The sequence below is a fragment of the Erpetoichthys calabaricus genome, chromosome 16 (assembly GCF_900747795.2).
Source record: "Erpetoichthys calabaricus chromosome 16, fErpCal1.3, whole genome shotgun sequence".
NCBI lineage: Eukaryota > Metazoa > Chordata > Cladistia > Polypteriformes > Polypteridae > Erpetoichthys > Erpetoichthys calabaricus.
The window spans coordinates 3,791,061-3,817,951 of NC_041409.2; the positions used below are offsets into that span (position 1 = coordinate 3,791,061).

The window sequence follows — 26,891 nt, forward strand, 5'->3', positions numbered from 1 at the left end:
CACACTCACTCCCATACCCACAAATTAGAGTCACTAACCCACCTAAACTACACATTTCAGACCTGGGAGGAAAGTGGGATAACCGGAGAAGAACCCATGAGGACGCAGAAAAAAGTGTAAGGACCACAGAGGCCAGAATTAGAACCACACTCCGTATAGCTGTTAATAAACACTGGCAGCCAATATGCGATCATGGCCTTCAAATAAAATTAAAACAATGTTTAATTGAACTTCATCATGACCACAAAATCTGAAAAACTCAGAAAACAAAATTCCACGCAGATTCATCCAGAATAGCCCACATTGCAGGGCAATTGTGTGTCTGAAAGTCACATGATCAACCCATTGCTTTCAGGCACAGAAGTCCACCAAACCATAAAAAACTTAATGAATTCAGTTGAGGATGTTTTTGCTGCAAAATACTTTTGTTTGCCCAGAAACAGTGTGTCCTCCAGAGCGCCAGCACCTCATGCAGGTTTTCAAATGGCCACCATTTCCCTTATTTATTCGCTTACTTTTTCAGTTTTTCTTTTCTGGTATGCAGTAGAAGGCTATCTTTACTTGCAGCTCTTCTTCAACTTTTTACCTTCCAAACATTCTTACCTTTCCATCTTATGTAGAATGGAAGTTTAATGCCATCATGTTCATCTCCTACAGCCCTGACGGCTAAACACACTGATTCCTTCCCAACTCCACAAGTTTACCACATCAGCCCCATTTTGATTTCAAAACGAGCAATTCCTCGATCAGTGCTCTGCAACGGCAAATATGGTCACAGATTCTATACACTAACAACAGATAAGAACAATGGCTTTTACAGGCATCACTGAACCTCTCTTCTACTTAAGACTTCTGTAACCCTATGCGGGGGCATCTACACCTAAAATGTTTTTTAAACTGTTGAAATCTACCAGGTGGTACAGTGGTTAGATCTCACAGCTCCTGGGTTCAATCTGCAGTACTCGGACAGGTTTTGTCAGAGGATGTTCATTGGGGAAGAGCAAAAAGTGGTTGTGGGATTGGGTCCTGCTGTGGACTGCTATCCAGTGCAGGGTTGGGTCTTACCTTACATCCACTGCTGTCAGGCTTGCCCCTTAACCCTCTACTGAAGGAAGCAGGTTCAAAAGGGACTCATGGATTTTTGATGCAGCTTTCCTAATCTACCTTAACTCTTTCAGGGCGGATGTCGACTTTTGTCGAAATTCAGGGGCAAAGGATGGTGATCGGCTGAAAACCTTACACTCCAAATCGTAACCTTAGGTCTTCAAATGAGGGTCTACTTAGAATTCCAAGAGCTAAACTTAAAAGAAGTGGTGAGGCGGCCTTCTGCTGTTATGCACCTAAAATCTGGAATAGCTTGCCAATAAGAATTCACCAGGCTGATACGATGGAGCACTTTAAAACACTGCTGAAAACACATTACTTTAAGATGGCTTTCTCATAGCCTCATCTTAGTTTAATCCTGATGCTCTGTATATTCAATTAATTGTCATTATTATTCATGGTGGCTCCAAAATCCGTACTAACCCCTACTCTCTCTTCTGTTCTTTTTCCGGTTTTCTGTGGTGGTGATCTGCACCACCACCACCCAATCAAAGCACCGTGATGTCCCTACATTGATGGATTAAAGGCTAGAGGTCAACGTGACAATCATCATCAAATTCTTCCTTGTGAAGCCTGAAAACCATGAGGACTGATTGAGGTCATTAATGTTAGGAAGAATGCCTAGAGGGGGCTGGTGGTCTCATGGCCTCGGAACCTCTGCAGATTTTATTTTTTTCTCCAGCCGTCTGGATTTTTTTTTTGTTTGTATTTTTCTGTCCTCCCTGGCCATCGGACCTTTCTTTTATTCTATGTTAATTAGTGTTCCCTAATTGTGATTATCTATTTTGCATTTTTTCTCTTTCTCTTTTCTCTTTGTGGTCTTCAAGGATTTTATCATCGTTCTTCTCACCCTCTGTTGGTCGCTTTCTCCTCTCCCAAGCCCCCAGTCTTGGAAGTGGAACGGAGAAATTGTTGCACTCAAACAACACACGAACCACTCCCTTCTTCAACAGTCGCGGCCCTGTCTCGGAGTGGTTCGTGTGTTGTTCGAGTACCTTGATGTACTTACTGGAAGCTCAACAAACATAAAGGTACACAACAACGTTCAGCTGTAGAGCTCTCTGTTTGCTGAAACTTAAACTTCATTTTCTCGGACATTCTTGCCACTAACCAAAAATCACAAATGCACCGAGCTGGCTGAGATTTTACCGGAAGTACATCAGCACTACAGCGTGCATATATCGCCCATTAGTACGCAGTATTTTATTCTTTGGCACATTTTGAATAAAAAAAAAAATCTGTCACCTGCTGGTAGCCCAAATTTGGGGGCATCAACTGGCCATGATAACAACAAACAATTGGAAAAGCAGAAAGCAAAACCCCACACCAGGAATCGTTCTGGAAACTGTGCAGTTGGAAAGCATTACATAAATTAATAAACATCAACACTCTGACACTCATTTTTTTAATTTAACTTATAAAATGGTTTTGAAACAACTCATTAAAGAGTTTCAATGGAGCTGCTAAACAATATTCAAAGGTTGTAGTCTTTGGGGAGCACATTACCAAGGTCTAAGTAAATGGAAGGGTATGTTTACTTGACTGCGGTGGGTTGGCGCCCTGCCCGGGATTGGTTCCGGCCTTGTGCCCTGTGTTGGCTGGGATTGGCTCCAGCAGACCCTCGTGACCCTGTGTTCAGATTCAGCGGGTTGGAAAATGGATGGATGTTTACTTGACAGTACACTAACTGCCAGAGGGGGTAGGTGCACAGAAGGAGTGAAATGCAATACAATAGAGAATAATATAGTCTAGTGCCACTCTGTGCCCACTTACGTTCATGGTGTGATTTGTCCATTTCCCACTCTAACTAATCACAAGTCACTTACCCTTACTTCTCAGACTACCCTGGCCTCTCTTCCTCTCTACCAAGTTAGCACTTGCAGCTGCTCCACACCCAAATCCAAATTTATAGAGAGTATTTCCAGATTGGATCATGTGTAACCAACCCCCTGGACTGCTACCCATTGTAAAGGAAAAGTGACCCATTGTTTCTGATCTGTACCCTCACCATAGACTTCTACTGCAGGGGAATTGGATTGGCTGTTCTACTCAATATACTTGTAAGGTTAAAACCTGTTGTCCTCTAGCGCCTCTGGGAAAATCCGCAATAGGATTCCTCCTGTTTATTCTAGGATTTGATAAACTCAATTCTGTAATGGTAGTTAACCCCATTTGGAGAAAGACGGTTTTGCAGATAGTGTCTGTTTTTATAAGATCTGGAAATAAAAATGAGATGTGCAGCTATACCAGACAAGAACATTCAGAAAAATAAAAGCACCCAAAGATGTCAGGCCAGCCTTTTCTGTGTCCTCGGAATGCACAAGGTACATCGATAAGGTCGCACCTCACCGAACTTGCATGCTTGAATGAAAGCCCCTATGCAAAGGCGTCCTCTCTGCTTTCATTTCAGACGAAAGCCCTTTCTTTCCCCTTGATGAAAATGAGTCTGCATCTCAGAGGTCACCGGACTACCACTGCTTTCTCCTGATTTTCAAGTCCTGTGTGATTTGAGCTTTAGTAACACCCTGCCAGTTTTCGTCAGATAGCCTTAGGCCTCATTTCTCTCTTTAAATAGCATTTTTCTTCAGATCCGGAGGAGAAGGCTTTTAAAAGTGCAAGCTCCTGAGGAGGAAATTTAGGTTTTTGTGACCACTTAACTTACATTGGAAGCATTTTTTCCCCTCTGCTAAAAAGTGGCGGAATAATGAGACTATATTTACTGCTGATTACCTCGACTAATTTCTGTGCCACTGGCAGTTTGGTTTGATACGAATGTCCCCAAAACGTTCCATGAAAGACTACACATCTAAAACTACAGGGTGAGAAAACAACCTGCCAGTAATTCTATAAATTGCTGCCCAGTAGATATGAATGGCTACAAAACAGAACTATCTTTTATGAATATGGCCCACAGTGATTTAGTGCCTATTTAGCTGAGTGATTAATGCTCAGATGACTGTGATATTTAGCTAATAAGGCATAAACATGCTGGAACCACGATTTACTGTTATTAGTGCTTAGCTTAGCTTGCTGAGCAATGCTTTACAAGTGTGGTCCCTCCCTGACAAATGAAGACAGATGCGTCACCATGTCTCCACTCACCCCGTAGCTCCTCGAGTCCTCTAAACCATCTCAGTTTTGCGGCTGGTTTGCTGCCGTGGGTCAGACAGGTCAGGTGTAACACCTCGCCCTCCTTCACTGGGCTGTGGTAGCCTGAAATCTGAGGGTTTTGTGGCACACCTGCAAGAAAGAAAGAAATTCATGAGTGTAAGAATACCATTAGGCCGACACAGGCTCAGCTGGAGTCATCGATTTTACAAATGTTTTTTCTTAACCTGTTAAGTGACACCACACACTGACCTAAGGAAGGCAACAACACACTCTGAAGAGTAGATGGGAAAGGAAAACAGATCTAAACTTATTTTAATGTAGCACTTGAATACCTTTTTAATGTCTACAGTAAGGCCTTGCTATCCGCGGATTCCATTCCCGCAGATTCATTTATCCGCTACTATTCAAGTGTAACCCATTTTGTGACGCCCGCAGTCTAATCACATCAGGGTTATATTCACAGCCACATGCAGCTGAAAAAAAAAACTCTGAGAGGCCTATCGCACATGAGATGGAGCAATAATCGGTCTGTGATGCCCTTAGATGTCCGAGGTTGCAAGCGTGCAACACTGAATGGATCAACGTGCATCTATCTGGTGCCGAGAGGTGTGAGTAAGCTGTTAAACTCCATTCATGAAGGGGGCTGGGGCTTGCAGTCGTTCCACAAGAATGAGGAATTCCCAGTAAGTGTGGGTCATAAGTGCACCAATAAAGTCCTTGCCCATTGTACACACCACCTGTCCCTGCTACCAATTGGATGGTTTGGTGAAGTCCTTGATTGGTGCTCTGCTGCCATTGATCAACGACCTCTGATAGGGAACATAGGATGATTGAACTTGACTATAGAGGAAGTAAAAGTCATAACAAGGTTTTCCATGGGTGAGCTTGTGGAAGGATCATTAATGAGCCTCAACCCCATCTGCCATCTGCCCAGTCCCCTCTATCGCCGAGCTGGGATCCCTAACCCTAACCCCATTTTTCCAATAGAATCATTGCTTCATCTGTGTTTCCCCTTATCTGCAGGGTTTTTGAGGTATAGAACCCCTGCGGATAACAAGAATTGACTGTTCTTTACTTTTTGAACTTATGCACTAGAAGTGAGGCATTCATACACAGGCAGACACTAAATCAGCATTCATGTGGTAATTCTCCAGTGCTGAACACTCAGTCTTTACTTCATATAGCTCATGTCTAATGCAAACACCTCCCAAGCCACTTTTGTGTAGTATAATTATTCCGATAATTTTTGCATTGTTGGAGTACTGTCAGTTGAAGTGACTTGCTCAAAGTGACATGGGAATTCAATCAGTAACACTATGGTTTAAAGTCCAAGGCCTTAACTGTGGTAAGAAGCCCAAAGGATGGCTGACAAGTCCTTCTCCAGACTGGATGTGAAAAGCAGGTCTGTCTAAAAGAGATTCCCATTTAGTTAGCATGTGATAAGCAGATGAGAAGTACCTTTCAGCTCACTGCAGATTATGGACACCGGCAGGCTAGGCATGGACCGCAGCAGGGGTCTGTGTTGCTTTGGAGGAGTGAAAGCTCAAACATCTGTCTTAGGTGATAGTGAGAATATAATAAGAGGGGATCGCCTCTGATTACAGGACTGTATAAATATGTACACATTTAATGAAGGATAAACCCCAGATCACCCATGCAGAATAATAATGGGATGAACGGTCAACAAAATGTGTGTGCTCCAGTGTGTGAATTCCAAAGTCTGCTCCTAGATATTACAGTGTCCTTAATATGCTATATAATTTGTTGAGATGCTGTGAAGATGGTCATTGTCTTGTCAATATTATTATTTGCATGCTCCATGTCCCGAAAAACACCACACATAGGCTGGTGAACATGCTGAGATAGCTAAAATGTACACCAATCCGCCAAGACATTAAAATCACTGACAGGTGAAGTGAATAACATTGATTATCTTGTTACATTGGCACCTGTCAAGGGGTGAGATATATTAGGCAGCAAGTAAACAGTCGGTTCTTGAAGGTGATGTGCTCAAAGCAGAAAACATGGGCGAAAGTAAGGATCTCTGCAACTTTATCAAGGGCCAGATTGTGATGGCTAGATGATTTGGTCACAGCATCTCCAAAATGGCAGGTCTTATGGGGTGTTCCCAGTATGCAATGGTTAGTAGCTATCGAATGTACTCCAAGTAAGGACTGGTAGCAGGGCAATGGGTGCCCAAGGCTGACTAATAGGATGTGAAGGTCAGCCTGTCAGGTTTGATCCCACAAAAGAGCTACTGGAGCAGAAATTGCTGAAAATGTAATGTTGGCCATGAGAGAATGGTGTCAGAACATGTAGTTCATCACAGCTTGCTGTATATGGAGCTGAGTAGCCGCAAGACTGGTCAGAGTACCGCTGTCCACTGCCAAAAGCACCAACAATGGGCACATCAGAACTGGACCATGGAGCAATGGAAGAAGGTGGCCTTGTCTGAGGAACCATTTACCTTTCTGTGGTAAAATCTTGCTTTTCCCAGTTGAGGTGGCTGTCAAAACTCAAGCCTGTTTTGTCTAAATGCAACCTTGAAATAGCGATACATGCTTTTATAACTTCTCGTCTAGATTACTGCAATGCGCTACTTTTTGAAATTAACCAGGCCTCCATTGCTCGCCTACAGTTGGTGTAAAATGCCGCTGCTCGATTTTTAACTGGTGCAAGCAAACAAAAGCCCATTACCCCAATTTTGGCTTCCCTTCACTGGCTTCCAGGTCGTTTTCGAATCCATTTTAAGATTCTTGGTTTTGTTTTTAAATCTTTTAATGGTTGTGCCCCATTTTATCTGTCGGAACTGCTGCACCCATACGTACCTTCTTGCCCTCTCAGGTCAGCAGACCTGTCCCTAAGACATGATACAGACTTAGAGGTGATAGGGCTTTTTCAGTTGTAGATCAAAAACTCTTGAAATTTGCAAATTTGCATCTCTGTCGCTCACGTATGTGGATTTCACTTTCATCAAACAACAAAACTATTAATTCTCACGGATACGCCTCTTCATTGGGAAGAAACACTACTTTTCCCTGATGACAAAATGAATTAGACGATCTACAAGTCTCCGACTTAAAGTTTAAAGCCAAACAATATTTTCATACTTCTGTCATATCACCTATGTCCATATATTTGATCTCTTTTCGCTTTTACCTTTTCATCAATATTGTACTGAATTTTGATTCTGTGTCTGGAATCACATCGTGACAATGTAACGTATAACTGCCCGTGAGTGAATATCATTTCTTTCTCTCTATAAGAACTGTGTCTGACAATAGCATTCACACAAATGAGAAATGATTGAACAGTGTGTGTGGTTATGTGGGCAGGACTTTTCCAAATTTCTTTGCATAAGCTCTTGTTTTGCAGGGCTTCAAATTTTCTCTCGTGGGATTTTTCACTTTCACCAAACAACAAATCTTTTAATTCTCGCACATACGGCTCTTCACTGGGAAGAAATACTACTTTTTATTCCCTGATGGCAACACAAATTAGACGATTTACAAGTCTCCGACTTAAAGTTTAAATCCGAACAATATATTCGATCCCTTTTCGCTGTTCCGTTATTTCACCGAGCTATAATTTCTGTTTGTTTGCACTAATGCGATCTTTACTATCATTTTTTTGAGACTTTCAAATTTTCGTACTTCCATTATCTCTAACCTGCTCTGCATGTGTACCGCGCCAACGTTTTTTGAACCTCTTTACGAGGTTCTACTTTGTCATCTGTTCTTTGTCTTTTATTTCCGTGGTTAAATCTCTTGGCACAAAGTCTCGTCTCTTGAGACGTGAAAGTGTCTCTCTGAGAAAATCATATCTCATCTCCTTCCAAGATTTTTTTTATAATAGAGAGATGAATTTCTTTTGCTCATATGTGTTCTGTTTCTTTTATCCTTTTGGTTATTGTGTGTCTTATATGTTGGCTTTAATTGTACAGCACTTTGGTCAGCCCTGATGTTGTTTTTAAAGTGCTTTATAAATAAATAAAAAAATAAATTTAGATCATGTAGATGGCCGGGTGTGTGTGTGTGTTGTTTAGCCAGGTAAGAGATGGCAGCAGGATGCGCTATGAGAAGAAGGCAAGACAGCAGATGCAGTGTGATGCTCTGGGCAATGCTCTGCTGGGAAACCTTTGGATCCTGGCATTCGTGTGCATGTTATTTTGACACATGCCACCTACATAAAAATTGTAGCAGACCATGTATATCCCTTCATGGCAACAGCATTTACTGATAGCTGCGGCCTCTTTCAGTAAGATAATGTGCCCTGCCACACTGCAAAAACTGTTCAGGAATGACTTGAGGAACATGATAAAGAGTTCAAGGTGTTGACTTGGCCTCCCAATTCTGCAGATCTCATTCTGATTCAGCATCTGTGGGATGTGCTGAAAAAACAAGTCCGATCCATGGAGGTCCCACCTCACAGCTTACAGGCCTTAAAGGGTCTGCTGCTAACGTCTTGGTGCAGACACCACAGGACACCTTCAGAGGTCTTGAGGAGTCCATGCATCAACGGGTCAACACGATGGGGACCCATGCAATATAAGGCAGGTGCTTATATGAGCAACCTGTCTATATTGAAAAAACAACAACTATCCCGACTTTATTTTATATAAGTCCTTTTTCTACAGTAAACGTGCACACTGTGCATTTTAAATGTTTATGCCCAAAGTCTTCACATTTCTATTGACACCTGATGTGACCCACTTGGGTCACAGGCAGTGTAGGAGGGCAGGGATTGCATGGTTATTGTTTCACAATGCTTTATTTATTATTAAAATACATGCCTACTTATCATTGGAATAAAAAGACAAATGGTATTTTCATTCTCACGACTCCATAAAGCTTTGCTATGACTATTGAACTGTAATGTACAGTCACTTATATGCTTGACAAATCTCTTTGATAGTGGTCATTTGTTTAATTGGATTTCATTTTATTTTACACGATTGGGACCTCATGTATTGTTTTGCATCGGATCCCATCAAATTCTAGTTCATAAAAAAGTCAGCAATTACAATAAACCACGAGGTGGCGGCCAGTAGACCACACTTTACTGTGAGATAGCCAGAAGACCATAAGACGCTTTAAACATCCAGGTCTGATGTCCCTCCGTGGGCGCTTGTTTTGGGTTTGCTTTCCAAATTTCTTGTATTTCAGCATCAGGCTGCATAGTCAGAGATCTCAGACACAAGCCGCACATGCAGTTTCTCAGAGTCGGCACTTTATTAACTGTTAAGCTGACAAACCTCTCTTTAAAATGCCACCGAAAACGAAGGTCAGGAAATCAAAATGATATTAAGCTCTGTTTTATACGTTTTCCACTTTTTTATTGCATCATCCTCCTTAAATCCACAAGGCACATTTGAAACCTGTCCTACTGGTAAACTGTCTGAAATTGGCTGACACAATGGCGCTTACCTAGCACCGTGACAGTGGCCTTTGCTGTGTGGACTGGCATCGTGAAGATTGAGCAGGTGTATTCTCCCTCATCTCCCAAGTGTACACTTGAAATGCTGATGGTCAGTTCAGTTGGAGTGGACTCCACCAGCTGGATGCGATGATCTCTCAATGCTGGGAATGAAAGACACAACAAGAGGAGGAAGAAGCGAGAGACCAGTTAAAGCTGAGCACAGACCATTGGCCTAACATGCAGAAAATAAGGCTTGGGATGGATGGATTATGCATGTTTCATTCCAACATTGGCATTTAAAAGGCACACAACAGAGTTTAACAGATGCACTTGACAACAAATAAACAAGTAAAAATAAAAGTAGGATTAAACCGGACAGCTGGTGAGGACTGTGGATCCCTAGGGTCCACTAGGAGGCTTTTAACAGGCCCTTAGGTAAAAAAATTAAAAGGAACCGAGAGGCGGGTCTGTGCTTAGAGCTGGAGCCTTGGGTTCAGCTGTCTCAACGGTTTATACCAACACATGTACAGAGTGCAGTGAAATTCTTACTTGGCATGTGCTGAGCCCTTAATGCCCACCAGTATAGTATGCCTGCCCTGCTAAGGGGTAACCAGCCAGACTAGCGACATAAAGCACTGTGCAGAATACGCCCAAGCTTTGGATAGACAGGCCACACATGGGGTTAAATAAGCTCCATGCATGAAACACGTCTTAGATGGCAACAAATAAAGTGGAAACAAGTTTAAATGTCTTGTTTTTATCACATAAAGCTTCATGTTATGGATATATTGGTGCTAAGAATCAAGACTAGAGGGCACAAAAAATATGAAGGTGCTTTGTCTTATTTTTGCAAATCTTATTAAGATCCAGTAATTATCCTCCACTGTTGGCATATAATATGGATTGTATCACGCAGAAAGAAAAATGTTCAGTTCTGCTTTATGTTTTCAATATGCTGATATCAGCAATGGGAAAAGACTAGGGTGCAACCTGCTGGTGGTCTCCAGGCTCCAAGACCAAGTGCACAAAGCACACCCAAGGTCCAGTTCTCACGGAATTCATTTTATGCACAGACATAGAGCCAAACAAACAGACAGGAGGGCTTGAACATCACATGTGGTTCTCAATAAACAACCTGCCATATGTGCTGGAGTGTGGATATTGTCCAACTGACCACCAAGCCAAACCAGTGAAAAAGTGTGAAACTTCACAAGAAGATGGATTTATATGAGTAGATATAAACTGCTCAAAAAAATCAAAGGAACACTTTAAAAACACATTAGATCTCAATGGGAAAAAAAATCCTGCTGGATATCTCTACTGATATGGACTGGGTAATGTGGTAGGAACGAAAGGATGCCATATCGTTTGATGGAAATGAAAATTATCAACCTACAGAGGGCTGAATTGAAAGACACCCTGAAAATCAAAGTGAAAAAATGACGTGGCAGGCAGACGAGTCCAGTTTGATGAAATTTCATTACAGCAACTCCAAATCGTACTCAGTAGCTTGTATGCATGCCTGACAACATCGAGGGTTCATGCTACTAATGAGATGACGGATGATGTCCTGAGAGATCTCCACTCAGATCTGGACTAGGGCATCACTGAGATCCTGGACAGTCTGAGGTGCTACGTGGTGGTGTCAGATGGACCGAAACATAATGTACCAGAGACGTTCTATTGGATTGAGGTCAGGCAAGTGCACGTGGGGTCCAGTCAATGGTATCAATTCCTTCATCCTCCAGGAATTGCCTACATAATCTCACCATATGAGGCCAGGCATTGTCATGCACCAGGAGGAACCCAGGACCCACTGCACCAGCATAGGGTCTGAGAATGGGTCCAAGGATTTCATCCCGATAACTAATGGCAGTCAAGATGTCATTGTCTAGCCTGTAGAGGTCTGTGCGTCTCTCCATGGATACGCCTCCCCAGACCATCACTGATCCCCCACCAAACCGGTCATGCTGAACGATGTTACAGGCAGCATAACGTTCTCCACGGCTTCTCCAGACCCTTTCACGTCTGTCACATGTGCTCAGGGTGAACCTTCTCTCAACTGTGAAAAGCACAGGGTGCCAGTGGTGGACCTGCCAGTTCTGGTATTCTATAGCAAATGCCAATCGAGCTCCATCTTGCCTGGCAGTGAGCACAGGGCCCACTAGAGGACGTCAGGCCCTCAGGCCACCCTCATGAAGTCTGTTTCTGATTGTTTGGTCAGAGACATTCACACCAGTGGCCTGCCTGCTGGAGGTCATTTTGTAGGGCTCTGGCAGTGCTCATCCTGTTCCTCTTTGCCCAAAGGAGCAGACACAAGTCCTGCTGATGGGTTAAGGACCTTCTACGAGGGGCCCTATCCAGCTCTCCTAGAGTAACTGCTTCTCTCCTGGAATCTCCTACATGCCATAGAGACTGCGCTGGGAGACACAGAAAACCTCCTGGCAATGGCACGTATTGATGTGCCTGCCATCCTGGAGAAGTTGGACTACCTTCGCCACCTCTGTAGGGTCCACTGACTGTAGCCAAATGCAAAACTAGTGAAAAAACAAATGAGGAGGGAAAAATGTCAGTGGCCTCCACCTGTTAAACCATTCATTCCTGTTTTGGGGGTCGTCTCATTGTTGCCCCTCTAGTGCACCTGTTGGTAATTTCATTAACACCAAAGCAGCTGAAACTGATTAACAAGCCCCTCTGCTACTTAACTGAGCAGATCCATAGCCTAGAAGTTTCATTGACTTGATGCTATACTCGGATTCAAAAGTGTTCCTTTAATTTTTTTAATTTCTTGATCCGTATATATAAACACATAGAGTATATGTAGATAACACATATCAGTCTTATATTTTGTTTATTTATTTGTTTATATATAATTTTATTATCATATTAAATGTAAATATACAATGAAACACATACCAATGATATTCTATATTACATGTTCAACATACATACTTAAATATAAATATGTATGGTAGGCAATGTTAGAATAAACTGAATTGAACCAAAGTCATGAAGAGGCAAGCAGAATGTAAAAGTAAAAATTAAAATATTGCCTACTGACCACTTTTTGTTTTGAGGAGGACCACACTGAGGTGGTGCACAATCATCATGCAGGAGCAGGAATGGATATACAGTATTTAGGATAGGAAGAAGACATTAATGAGACAATGAGAAAGTTGGCTAGAGGGGCATGCCAAGGTACCTTTCTTCTCGCCAAAATACAGAGTCTGCTGAGTTGGGTTGGACCACTGTAGGGATGAGTTATCATTTCTGGCCACCCGGCAGGTCAGCGTAACTGTTCCTCCAGCCACCACTATCTCATCCGAGGTTACTGGCTGGAAAGTTTCATTGTTCGTCACTGAATTTATTTGACCTAAGAAGAAAAAGGAAAAGTCAGTCACTGGGTGCAGTCCATCCTTGTCCCTCCAGCTCATCCCAAATTACTCAAAGAAATAACCGCGATCAGTGTTACACAATGGCTTGCACATCCTGAACTCGACAATATGTGTTCTTATAGTCGGAACTCAGGTATGTTCTGTGTCTTGATGAAGGTCACCAATTGAGTTACTGGCAGGCTTTGATAGCAAACATCAGCTTCCTATACACCATGTGAAGTTCTGGTCCCCACACTACAAAAAAATGTGGGTGTGTTAAAGATTCTGAGGATAAATAAAACATCAGTAGGAAGATGAGCCTTCAACTATGAGGTCTCAAAGCTGTGGAATGATCTGCCTGCCCTTGAAGAAATACCCCTTCAGTCTCAGCTTTTAAATCCAAGGCTGAAGACTTACTACTTTAGTCTGGCATACACTGATTAGAGCTGCAGATTAGCCGCACATACTGCATCTGTTTGTTAGCCATTTGTACAAAAGCGCAATCATAACCCTTCTCTGTTCTATTCACCTGTTGGCATTTAGCTGTCGTACTTGACAAAACTGCTGTACTGCTAACCCGCCAGACCTGCCTATGGTAAGTGACACCACAGATTCTAGGAATGTAAAATTCTTATATAATTGCCCAGGATATATTTATAATATAGAAGAATGCCCAGGGGATGGATGGCAAGTTGGCCTTGGTCATCAGAACTGTGGCTTTGTCTCTGGACCCCCCAGGTATATATACTTTAAATTTAGGAATGTTTTTGCTTTCCTCTCTTCCATAGTCAACTAACTCTATTGTAGGCACAGAGCTGGACAGTTTGACATCCGTGGCAGACCGACGGGCGCTCAGCAGGCTCTCATCAAATATGGAGAATCCACTGCATCCACTAAACAGTATCATCTCCAGACAGAGGAGCAGCTTCAGCGACAGACTGCTGTCAATGTCCTGCTCCACTGACAGATTGAGGAGATCATTCCTCCCCCAAACTATGCGACTCTTCAATTCCACCCGGGGGGGTAAACATTAACATTATACAAAGTTATTGTCTGTTTTTACCTGCATTATTATCAATCTTTAATTTAATATTGTTTTTTGTATCAGTATGCTGCTGCTGGAGTATGTGAATTTCCCCTTGGGATTAATAAAGTATCTATCTATCTATCTATCTATCTATCTATCTATCTATCTATCTATCTATCTATCTATCTATCTATCTATCTATCTATCTATCTATCTATCTATCTATCTATCTATCTATCTATCTATCTATCTATTGTCCCAGATGGATAGGGATCCTACCCAGCTGGGACGCCTGGATGGTCCCCGTGATGGACAATACCTCCCCTGGGCCACGAGGGGGCAGCTGCCCGGGTCTGCTTATGGGCCACAGGACCGGAGCTGGGACACTCATCCCTACCGGAGGATGTGGTCACCACCAGGGGGCGCCCAGACAATCGTGAAGTCCTGGATGGCAGCACTTCCGCCACACCATGAAGTGCTGCCGGAAGAATTCCCAGGGACACCCGGAGTGCTTCCGGGGGCTCTCTTGACACTTCCGCCACACCAGGAAGTGTCATCAAGGGGAGCACCTGGAGCTCATCCGGGTCAGTATATAGGGGACCGCCTCCCTCCAGAAGCTGAGCCAGAGTTGGGAGGAAGGAGACGAAGCTTGTGAGGAGGGGAGAGGAGCTCGGAAAGAGAAAAGAAAGAAAGAAAGAAAGAAAGGAGAGAGAGAGAGAGAGAGAGAGAAAAAAAAAGAGTGTTGGAGGAAGGCATTGTGGTGCTTTGAAGAAATAAAGAAGTGTGTTTTGGACATTCTAGTGTCTGTCTGTCTGTGTCCGGGGGTATGCTTTCCACACTATCTATCTATCTATCTATCTATCTATCTATCTATCTATCTATCTATCTATCTATCTATCTATCTATCTATCTATCTATCTATCTATCTATCTATCTATCTATCTATCTATCTATCTATCTATCTATCTATCTATCTATCTATCGCTCAGTTATAATGTCAATTGCTTAACACCATCATTATTTTATGTTAATCAAATTCTGTGTGTTTTACCTAACGTATGTGTTGTCGTGATTAGGAGCCAGTTTACGGGATCAAATAAGTACGTTTGCCTGCCGCACTACAGGTTGGCGATGTTCTCTAACTCTTTCTGCTCTCTCTCTCTCTACAGAACAACAGAAGAACCCTCAGGCTAACCATCACTTCCGGTCCCCAGATAACATCACTGCCGGTTCTGGTCCACCAGATCCCACCTCCTTCTGATGTCACTTCTGGTTCCAGAATGCCACAGACTCATGACGTCATTTCCTTCAGCCGACCACATAGAGTATACCGCCTTCTCTTTGCTACACTCAGTTCTGTTTTGGACTCCACTCCGTAAAGACATATTTCACTTGTCTGACTCCTACAGTATATGGGGGGATCTCCCAAACCTTTGGCATTGTCTCTGTGTTTAATTTACAGTGTTCACGTATGCAAGTGAGATATAGTTTACAGCATTATCACTGTACACTTGGTACACAGCACTCTGCACTAAATGAAAAGCGCTATACAAAAATAAAGAGAATTAAAAAAGAGATATAACAGCATTAGAGGAGTACCCAAGTGCAGGACTAAAGGGCATGTGCTACTCGTAAAATTGAAGAGAAGCAAACCTTTTTAATCCTGAGGTGGCTACATCACTGCATGACACAATCCAGGTCTTCAGAATTCACAAAGAAACTGGTAAACTTACCAGTGAAATAATAAATTACACAATCATGGTAATTAAGAGAAATTTCAATTACGAAGTCAGAAAGCACTTCTTTAAACAAACAGTTGTGGCACTCTGAAACAGTCTACAACATCATCTAAGTATCTGGATGACATACTGGGACAACTTAACTGTTTTTTAGGCAAATGAGCTTGACGGACTGAATGTTCCCATCTCTTTGTCAAATCTTTTAAGTTCTTAATGAAAAAGAGCAGACCAGAAAGGTCAGCACAAACACACAATGGGTACAACGCCCTTTATAGCATTACGGAATATAACAATGAGAAATGATGTGTCCATCATATGACTTTCCCTACATAAAGATGAAACTTTAGTAGTAAAATATTGCAGGCCAATATTTTATTATGGTGAATGAAATGAAATGATACATCCTTCCTCGCCAACTGTGCACAAAATAATTATCTACTGTGATTGCTGATTTGGGAGCATAATCTTAGTCATACTGAGAGCACTCCGTGGGTGACCCATGGGAATCTGGCCAGATGCCAGTGACCATTTTGGGAACCCCAATCAGGAAGCAAATCTCCAAAACTGTAAGCAGCTCATTGATTCGACTGATGAGGATTGGGAAGCAGCCCAAGAGAATCCAAAACAGGCCATGGATTCTGGTGATGAAAACTGAAATGCGACTCTTGGGAACCTGACCAGCTCATCCTCTCTGCTCTTGCAATTCAGCAAGTGAAATTCCAAAATCTGAAGCAGTCCACCAACCTCACTGAAAATGGGAGCGAGAGAGCGACTTGCAAAAATCTAACAATAACAATGGAGAAGACACTTTTGATGAATCCAAAGGAGTCTGTGATCCTGAATAGGTTATCTCTTCTCTGCTATCAACCATGATGGAAATCTTTAAAATCTGAAGTAGGCCTTTGACTCTGTAAGGGTATGCTCACACTTGCAATTTGTTTCGTGCCAGAGCACCCGCCCCCAAACTCTAGTTCGTTTTGACTAGTGTGATCACTCCATGCCGGGCCTACGATACCATGGTGGGCCCAGGCACGGTTTAGTAGGACTCGGGAACAGTGTGGTCGCTAAAAGTGCCTGAGCACGGAGCACAGACATGACATCAATGATGCTACGTCATTTCATTCAATACCATTTGAGTTATAAACAGGTTTTTATTCTCACCTTACAGATGAACGCGAGTTGTAGTTGCCAAGAAAAGCTGAAAATTCCTCCCTCAACATCATTTGTCTCCGTAAAAATCTTCTTGTAAGTGCAGCACAATTACCAGAAAAACGCTGTGCTGCACACTCAATAAATCTGTTAGAAGGTAGAGTGTTATCTTGCCCTACATGACTCCAAAAAAACCCCACAAAATAAGGAAAATTACTCTGTGTTAAGATCTTGCTTTGGCTTTTCACAAAGTCACATCATGATGATGAAAACATCATCCAGGACATTAAGCACAGTGTGAGTGCAGGCAGGGCCTACAACACCATTAAGACGAATTAGGCATTCACAAAGGGCGCAGGTCATAAGGGTTAGCCACCGAACAGTCAGTTGGCACAGAGCAGTCCGAGAGGTGAACTGTTGTCTGCCAACACACATGCTAGAAGACGTGTTTCTACAGAGAAGAAAAACTGCACCAAGACCACCACGTTGAACTTAAGGGTAGTGGTGCACTGAACTGGGTAATTTGAACACATCACAAACTGTTCAAGAACACAAGTTTTCTATTTTATTGTTTCATATTATTCAACGATTGAACGGTCATTTCCAATAAAAACAAGTCAACACCTTGGGCCAAACAAATCTGTACAGTAAGATGAGGTTGAGGGCATCCACCGTACCTGATTTTTGATCTGGCCTACTTCTTGAATATCAATTAAACTGACTGTGCTTATCAGTAGCATCAGTTATACCTTAACACGTTTTCTTTACCATTTGAATAAATTCAGAAAGATGCTCATCGTTGTCTTCAATTATTACACTCTTTCTTTTCTGTTTACATGTTTGCTTCAAATTTGATTAAATTATTAGCTGTTTTTTTAGCGTCTTTTCATAGACTCGTTTATTAATTACAGTCCATTAGGTAGCACGTTGGCCTCCTGTTTTTGAATCCCATGCCCAGATGTCATCTGTGTAGAAGATGAAAGATCCTTCTTTGTCACCATAGGTTTTTCCACCCATATCACCCAAAGTGCATTGATTAAACTTAAAGGAATATTCCACCCAAAAATCATATTTTTGCTTTGACCTGTCGTCTATGGGGAAGGAGCGAAAGTTTTAGATTCATCAAAAATTTTGATCTCCAATTTTCGACAGATCTTGATGGTTAAGGGTCCTCTGATACCGAAAACAGCAATATCTCAATGATGGGTGTGTGTCTGACTCTGTGTGTGTGTCTCAGTTTCTTGAGGACAATCTTCAGGACGGTCTACAGCTAAATTACCAAACTCAAAACTTAAGCCTGTTATGAGATGACGATGTGCTGATTAGTTTTTGAGCCAAATTGTGCAAGAGAAAGAGGCGCTCTAGAGGAACCCTCAAATACCGTAATTCTGCAATTAATTATGAATTCTTCTCATCAATTGCTATCGTAATGACCTATTTTATGATCAGGAAGATCAGCATCAGAGTGATAAATAATTAGTGAAATGTTATAGAATAGTTCAGGTAACTTGGTTCATAGGGCGCAAAGCCTACTGATGCTCACGTCCAAATTTTTTAATATGATACTAACCCCATGTGATTTGAAGTGATGGCTGAGAAAAAAAATGAATCTTATGTTTTCCTAGAGAAGAACAATGTTTCTGGTAGAATGGTGACCAATGCTAAACAACAGCCAAAAAGATCATCAAATATGTAACACATAGAAAATATTATTTTTGAGTGGAGCATTCCTTTAATACCCCCATCTTTGGGATTTGGGATGAAAAATTGATTCTTAATGGAGGGAAAATTGGTAAGAGTACACAATGGCTGGGCCAAAAATCAACGTCAAGGGCCAGGAGCCGTGATCCCTGCCACACGGCCACAGATTTCAAAAGAACATCTTGATCAATACATTGGTGAGGTCAGACAGGTCAAGGCCATGGAAAGACTGTCCTTGAACCAACAGACAAATGACAGGAGCTGTTCATTACTGAGCACGCTCACACACAGCACCTGGAAACTGAGGTGCCAATCAACACAACAGCATGTGAAAACTTCACAAAGACCGAGAGTTTATCACAGAGTGGGCACTCCCGCCATGAACTGAATGAGCATGCAGGCTCTGTGAGGTTGGAAAGCTGTTCACCATGCTAACTGAATTAATGTACTCCGCTTTATATGTCTTAGTAAATGTTTCACTTCAGAAGTAAGCCATTCAGTGCTTTAATGTGGAGCTAAACGTAACGTAGGAACTGTCCAACTGTTAAGGACATGGTTAGACTGAATGTGGTCAGCCATGCATGTTCTCCTTGAAGGAGTCATTTTCTGTAACGGGGAAGATGCTCTCTTAAAGTCTCTGTTGAAGGCTTGAAAACCCAGGTATGCACATAACTAAATTCTATTAACATGTACATATGCATAAAATATTTAATAGGTCAGTTTTTTTCCTAATGTTGCAAAAAAAATCAAATTTAGTGTTTCAATGCTTTAATTTACTTGTCTCCCCACAGGGTCATTCACAATATACCAACAAACCTTCTGTGCTCTCTTCCAGTACAGCAGTATTGTGTAGAAGAACTTTACAAAAAATAAAGTCTACTTCTGTAAGGCACATGCAGATCACACTCACCAACAGAAGGTAAAGAACATTCAGCGCAGACTCTCATAGTCAACTTCCCTACGAAAAGAGTCACACAGTTGAACTGGAGCATGGCACACCACCCTGAAGTGCACATGTTTTGTCACTCCAGTCAAAAATAGAAAGAATAATTAAAAAAAAAAAAAACAACAAGTCAAATGACACAAACCACACAGTATAGATAAATGTATCCAAACGACTAAGGAGTAGAAGAAGAATCCAAAAGACAAGCTCAACATCAAAAACACCACAAAACACAAAGACATTCCAGAAGGACAGGGAGCAAATAGGCCTTTTCTAAGACAGTGTGTACAATTCTAGAACAAAATGCTTTAAACAAGTTCTCTTTTATTTTTATTGGCCCCCCGTCACATGATCAGGTACTAGTGTAAACGTTGCAACTTCGGGAGGCAGAACCTCTGTGTTTTTCCCAGTTGATTCTGGGGTTTGTCAGAGGTGTGTTCTACTCTGTTCAATGCTTGTATGGACTGGGTGTTGGCCAAGGTCGTGGGGTCCAGCGGCTGTGGGGCATCTTTTGGCGAAGAAAGATTCACCGATCTTGACTTTGCTGATGATGCTGTGATCTTCGCAGAATGAATGGAGGCTCTCGAGAGACTTAGTGAGGAGTCCGAGTGTCAGGGCTTGCAAGTGTCCTGGATAAAAACCAAGATCCAAGCCTTTAATGACCTCTTAGGCACAGCCATCAGCAGAGGGTCTGTCTGCAAAGAAAGTGTCACCCTTGTTGAGAGGTTTGCTTACCACGGCAGTGATATTCATGTCTCTGGTGACTCTTCCTATGAAGTCAGTAGACAGACTGGGAGAACAAGAGGGGTCATGAGGTCACTGGAAAGGGGTGTGTGGAGCTCCCGATATCTTTGCAAAAGGACAAAGATCCAAGTCTTTAAGAGTCCTGGTGCTTCCTGTCTTGCTATATGGTTGCGAGACATGGACGCTATCCAGTAACCTGAGACGAAGACTTGACTCCTTTGGTACTGTGTGTCTTCGGAGAATCCTTGGGTACCGCTGGTTTGACTTTGTGTCGAGTCCTGAATGAGGCACATTACCTGCATTGTGGGGGAGCGTCAGTTATGGTACTATGGCTATGGACCAATGTAAGCAAAAACAACATAACATTAAATTCTCCATCCATCCATTATCCAACCCACTGAATCCGAGCACAGGGTCACGAGGGTCTGCTGGAGCCAATCCCAGCCAACACAGGGCACGAACCAATCCCAGGCAGGGTGCCAACCCACCGCAGGACACACACAAACCACACACTAGGGCCAATTTAGAATCACCAGTCCACCTAACCTGCATGTCTTTGAACTGTGGGAGGAAACCGGAGCACCCGGAGGAAACCCACGCAGACAACATGCAAACTCCATGCAGGGAGGACCCGGGAAGTGAACCCAGGTCCCCAGGTCTCCCAACTGCGAGGCAGCAGCGCTACCCACTGCGCCACCGTACCGCCCATTAAATTCTCAGTTCAGCTTAATTTAATTCAGGGTCATGAAGGTTGCCAGAGACAACGCAAGGCAGGAGGTAGCCCTGGACATGGGCCCACTCATGGAAACACCAACAGAGGGCCAATTTATGGTAGTTACCATATTTTTCGCATCATAAGACGCATTTTTTTTACCCCAAAAGAAGGTTGGAAATGTCTGTGCATCTTATGGAGCGAATATTGCATCACAGACCATGATGTGTATTACCTGACAAAAGTCGACATCCAGGGGTAGAGGGCGACAAAACTCACTGTTACGTTACAGGCATTCCCTCTGTGCTTGGAGGAATGTTAGACTCATTGACTCGGCATCTAATCCTTGTGTGTGCGTGAGTTGCGAAATGTAAACAAATGTAAACAAAGGCAAGATGGCATTGACATCTCACGAGGGAGCGAAGCGAGTGCAGAAAACAAAATACTCAGCAGACGATGTTTTGTGCATCATCACTGAGTCGGACTCTGATTTTTCAGAATCTGATTTTGTTGAGAGTGATCAGGAGATCGAACAAGAGAGTGAGGAACTGGCATCAGCTGATCGGGACACCAGCCGATGCCGCCCCAGCTGAGCATATTCGTGCAGCCGATGCACCTATGGCAAGGTTCGTGTGGGAGGAATACCTAGACATTGATCCGTGGGAGCCAAACTGGCTACCGGACTTCACAAGACAGTATGGCTTGCTGTTGAACTCGACAGATTACCAGCCGCTGGACCACTTCAGGCTGTTCTTTCCTGAAGCTGCCCTTCTGCTACTGTCAGACGAGACAAACAGGTATGCAGAGCAATTTTTTGAATCGAGGTGCTTGCACCGCATTCTCATTTTTCAAACTGGAAACCCACAACAAAACACGAGATAAAGGGCTTTGTGGCATTACAAATATAGATGGGACTAGACTGGCGATATAACTTCAGGGAGCATTGGTCCAAACGTGCGTTGTCCCCTGGTGGCTTTGGACAGGTTATGCCGCGTGATGATAGGTACGTTTTCCTGCAAAGTGATTGTGAGCAACTGAGCTTCATAAATTCTGACACTAGCGATGAGGAGTTCTTGGGGTTTCCATAAAACTAGAAGAGTGCTTGAAACTTAAAGTCTCTCCTTATTTGTTAATGACAGTGATGATGTTTCTTAATACCGCTGTTGAATTTACATGGTTGAAATATTATTCTGCTATATTTTATTAAACATATTAGTCCACCATTTGGTTCAGAATATTTTTTTTTCTTGTTTTCCTCCTCTAAACCTAGGTGCGTCTAATGGTCAGGTGCGTCTTATGGTGCAAAAAATACGGTAATTAATCCAATTTGCATGTCTTTATAAATGTCATGAGATGGAAACCAGAGTATCCAGAAGAAAATCCACATTGTTATGTTATTTACAAGACTGTTATCAGTCACCAACCTGTTGAAGAGCAACTGCTATTATGTTCAAAGCACCTAACCAGGAGATGAGTATTTTTACAAGATTAAAATCAAAAAATCAAAAAGTAGTCTTTCCCAAAGACTGAAACTACGATTAAAAAAAAACCAGGAAGAATCATCTTATGAGGGTTGGAAGTTATTTTTCAAGCCTGGTGTCATGAAACTGGGGAGTCCTGAAAGCACAGGTATCAAAACATGTTCAAAGGTTGCACAGGTTCAAACTCCAGAAAATCAAAAGGCAATAACTAAGACAGTAACTTACTATAACTCTCCACTCCCTAGCACATTTGAAATGAACCCCCAGGAAGCATGGAAGGCCATAAATAGGGTGGAAGGCCATTCCTTAGGGGGACCACTCACAAAACACAAGAGACATAACCTAGGACATTATTACTTACAAATTAACACAAAGAAAAATGTACATAATAATTAAAAAAAAAAAACATTAATACAAATAAATGACATACAATTAGACACAACAGACCCAAGACATGACTTTAAATTCCCAGCCGGGGGGAAGATGCTGGCTGAAACATGACACCAGGAGGTGTAACCGTAATCGTAGTCGAATAAGAATTGCACAGTTGTAAATCAAAATCCAATTATTGAGCCAGAGCCATAACACCAACCCGAAAACTGAGTCATGGCAACAAAAGCCACAAGTCAAAATCTGGACTATCTAACCACACCTGATCAGGTCTGTATTGCAGACTAGGAGATTTCTGCACTGCAATGTAATTTATTAATAAATCTTCATGACGCAAGTCAGGGGCCTGTAATGGCAAGGTGCCTTTTTTCCAATGCTCCACCGATAATGAAACAATGGAGTCAAAATGACTATCAAGACCCTCTTCCCAGGGACAATGAAGCGATCAATTCTCGCACCAAAACCAAGAGTGAGAAATACTGTGCTGCATTAAACGACCTGGTGTCTGTGCGCTACACTGCTAAAAGTATGATCAATTTTCTGTTTGAGGGCTGAATATTTTTTTCCGAAAAACGTAGTTTTCCAAACAGCACACAATGCACTGTTTTCGCACAGAAATCAACATAAAACGTCTTGTCGCTACGTGCTGTGGCTGCTGTTGGTGCCTGTTTGGCATCTCTGGCAGCAGTAGCTGCGCAAAGGCAACTCGATGGCCAGCAGGAATGCATGGCGGTCCGGCTACCTCTCAGCCTTCGCACAGCAGGTGGGCGACAGTGGTAGTCGCTGTGTGACACAATATGGTTTGTACCTCTTGTCATCATAAGTGGTCCTCCTAGGCGAACGCTGCTGTAAGCGTATCAGCTACACGAACGCGTTGAGCACCACGATCAACTGGGGACCAATAGGCTGATGCTGGTACCTCAATTTCGTTTTTGATCTCCATCTTCAGATCACTTGCATCAAAGTCAGAGTCTGATTCAGTGATAATATAGAAAACGTCCATGGAGTATTTTGCTTTGCACATTTGCTTTAGTCTCCCCAGATGCCCCTGCACGCGCAGGGAATCGAGGTCATATCAACAAAGCTACGTAACTTTCCTTCAAGCAAAGAGAGTCGAACTAAAAAGTAAGGGCGAGTTTTGTCTCAGGTTACAGCCGATTACTGTCCTCTACCCCTGAATTTTGACAAAAGTCAACATCAGCCCTGAAAGAGTTAAGGAGCTAAGTCACCCAAGGGCCCATGGGAGTCTTAATCCAGCCTTGGTCAGGGAGGAGATCCTTATCAACCCCTTATTCACCCATAGCAGATTCTAAAACGGCAATGTAATACATTTGAATTTAAACAAAAAAAAATCTAAATTTCCTCAAAGAAAGAAATACAATTTAAACTCATATAAAAATAGGGCTCAAAAATTAAGCTTTCAAAATACTAAAATCTCATGAAGCTAAAAAAGCGCTCTAACCTGCCAAGAAGGGTCTTCCGATGTTGGACACACACAGGCCCTGGAATAACATGCAGACTCCATATAAACAATAACCAGATGCACAATTCAAACCCAAGAAGCAGCATTTAACATTGCACCACCTTGCCATCTTGTAAGGAAAATAAATATGAAAAATGGTGTCCTTCTACCCTCCTCATTATACTGGTAAAGTTGTTCCCTCGACCCTCACTCTGGTCATGTCAGTGATTGTGGACTCCACATTAAAAACCAAAGAAAGCGAAGTCAAGTACAGAGAGGGACAGAAGTTGTATACAAATCTGAAAAAGTCAACCAGGCAGCACTGTTCAGAAACACCATGGTCACCAACAAGACACACCTAACAGCTTGCTGCTACTGTCTCTTTGTGTTTTGTTGTGATCTTCCGCCCTCCTCAGTAAGTCTGTTATCCTTCATCTTGGAGTTTTCCATTTTTTTTCTTCTACTGTGAACAAATCGAGATATTATTCAAATCTTCCATGACTTCAGATACATTGATTCTACATTATCTCCAGCTACTCAACTCAGTCAGTTTACTTTCTAGGTTTCCTCATTTTCTAATCACTTGACCTCCTGTCTTTTATTCTTTTTATACAAACTCCTCCCTGTTTTACACCCCCTTTATTTAATAGACCCTTTTAAGCACCACTGTCCCAGAGTCCTCCACTTCACATCCTCCTTATCATCCAATGCAGCAAAACACCTCTTGGTCTCTCTGCTCCACTGACAAATATCATCGATCTGGCAGTGCCACTCAAGACTGCTTGCAAGTAATTGCTCGAGTTCCTCAAGGATTGACAAACTAAATGAGCTCAAGACAATCAGGTGCAGGTTGGGACAAAAAAGGAAACTGTCTGGCCTCTCCATCCATAGCAAAATTCTAGACATCCCACCTTCGACTGTACCTGCAGCCAGAGCGAAGCACATCTCTCACGTGATCCACGAAAGACAAGGCAATCCTAGTATCCTACTCGATATGATCACCCGGAAAACAGGGAAGGTTGTTCACCCAGTTAGATCTGCTATGAAGTTGACACCAACCTTCAACTAAAGTATTCTTGTTTCTTGTCATCCTTTCCCAGTGTACCTCTTCCCCTTAAAAATTTCACAAATGTTGCTGCCATCTTTTTTTTGTTTGAAACCCTGATTATTCTCTAAACTCTTCTCTGGTTGCTGTAAGGTTTCAGCTAGGGTTCTCCCCCAGTTAGGGTTCTAATGTCTCTCTTGTGTTTTGGGTGGTTCCCCAAGTGGTGCGGCCACCTGCTTATCACCGCTCATCACCCTCTAAAGGCTGAGGAAAGCCAAAGTCCCTTGTGGTTCATTGAATGTGCTCATGGTGTTGTAAGTTCCCACTGTTCTTCTTTCTCTGATTATTTGTTTGACCTAATGCTCTGTTTTTTATTTTACATTCTGGATTTGTGTTTGGGACTTGTTTACCTTGGACTGCCATTGCCTTTTCAGATATCCAAAATGTGTCTTTTGTGCTCTTTGGAGCTTCACTGTTAAACAGGGCTTTTGTTAAATCTTCTTTATTTATAAAGATTCTTCATTGCCCTTGTGTGAGTAGCCATGCTTTGTAAGTTTTACGCACTGTAGTGGGCATTTTGAGTCATTATTCGGGACTATTGAGCATAGGACCTCTTTTAAGTCACAACCGTTCCAAACTGATGGCTCGCTCTCTAGATTCAGTACCCTTTCATCTTCTCAAAACTTGCACTGCTGATGTTACTCCACTCATAATGTTCAAATTCATTGTATCCCTTCACTTTGGCTCTTTCAGCTGCTCACAATCTTGTTAAAGTTTCTTCTACTTCAAAAAAGCCAGTCCTTGATTCTTCCATTTTGACCAACACCACTCCAATTTCAAACCTTTTTTCAAAACTTTGTATTTACTTCATGCTCAACACACCCAGTGCCTCCTGAACAATTGTCTGCTTGAATCCCACCAGTCAAGATTTTGCTCTCATCACGACACTTCCTCTTTGCAGCTAACACTAGACTTCTCTTTCTCCTTCCCTCCTTCTTCTTCTTGACCTAACTGCTGTCTTTGATACTGTTGGCAAAAAAGCACTCAACTTACTGGGACCGCTCATTCTTGGATATGCTCCCTCTTCTCTGGAACTATCCCACCAATTGCATTTAACACTGAACTGAGCTCCCTAGAGGTTCTCTCCAGCATTGTGCCTGAAGGCAGAAGTGTTTGGTCCACTTCTGGTCTGTAACTTTATATACCAGGGTGATACATAATTAATTTGCATATGGATGATGCTCAGGTCACTCCCGGTAACACACCAGACACTGACAAGTTCACTTCCTGTCTCCACAGCAACAGCATAGTGAAGTCAGCTAACATGAACTAAACCAAATTCCTTCTGTTCAAGTCATAAAGCTTGATCCCTGCAAACCTTTTCCACTGTCTACTAGCCTTGGTGACATTCTCCATGGCACATCTTCAGCAGTCAGGTTGTCTTTCCATTACTCACATAATGTGCATCATCAGACACTTAGTCAGGACTAC

General features: G+C 42.5%; 1 protein-coding gene across 4 annotated transcripts in view; it reads right to left on the bottom strand.

Moving 5' to 3' along the window:
* cadm3 (cell adhesion molecule 3) overlaps positions 1 to 26,891 on the bottom strand; it is a 213,457-nt gene that overhangs the window by 41,902 nt on the left and 144,664 nt on the right. For all 4 annotated transcript variants that reach the window (XM_051920172.1, XM_051920173.1, XM_028821848.2 and 1 more), the window contains exons 3-5: positions 12,836 to 13,006; positions 9,642 to 9,794; positions 4,207 to 4,344 (exon numbers count right to left, since the gene is read on the bottom strand). In XM_051920172.1, coding sequence (XP_051776132.1) covers positions 4,207 to 4,344; positions 9,642 to 9,794; positions 12,836 to 13,006 — 462 coding nt within the window. The remainder of the gene's footprint in view (positions 1 to 4,206; positions 4,345 to 9,641; positions 9,795 to 12,835; positions 13,007 to 26,891) is intronic.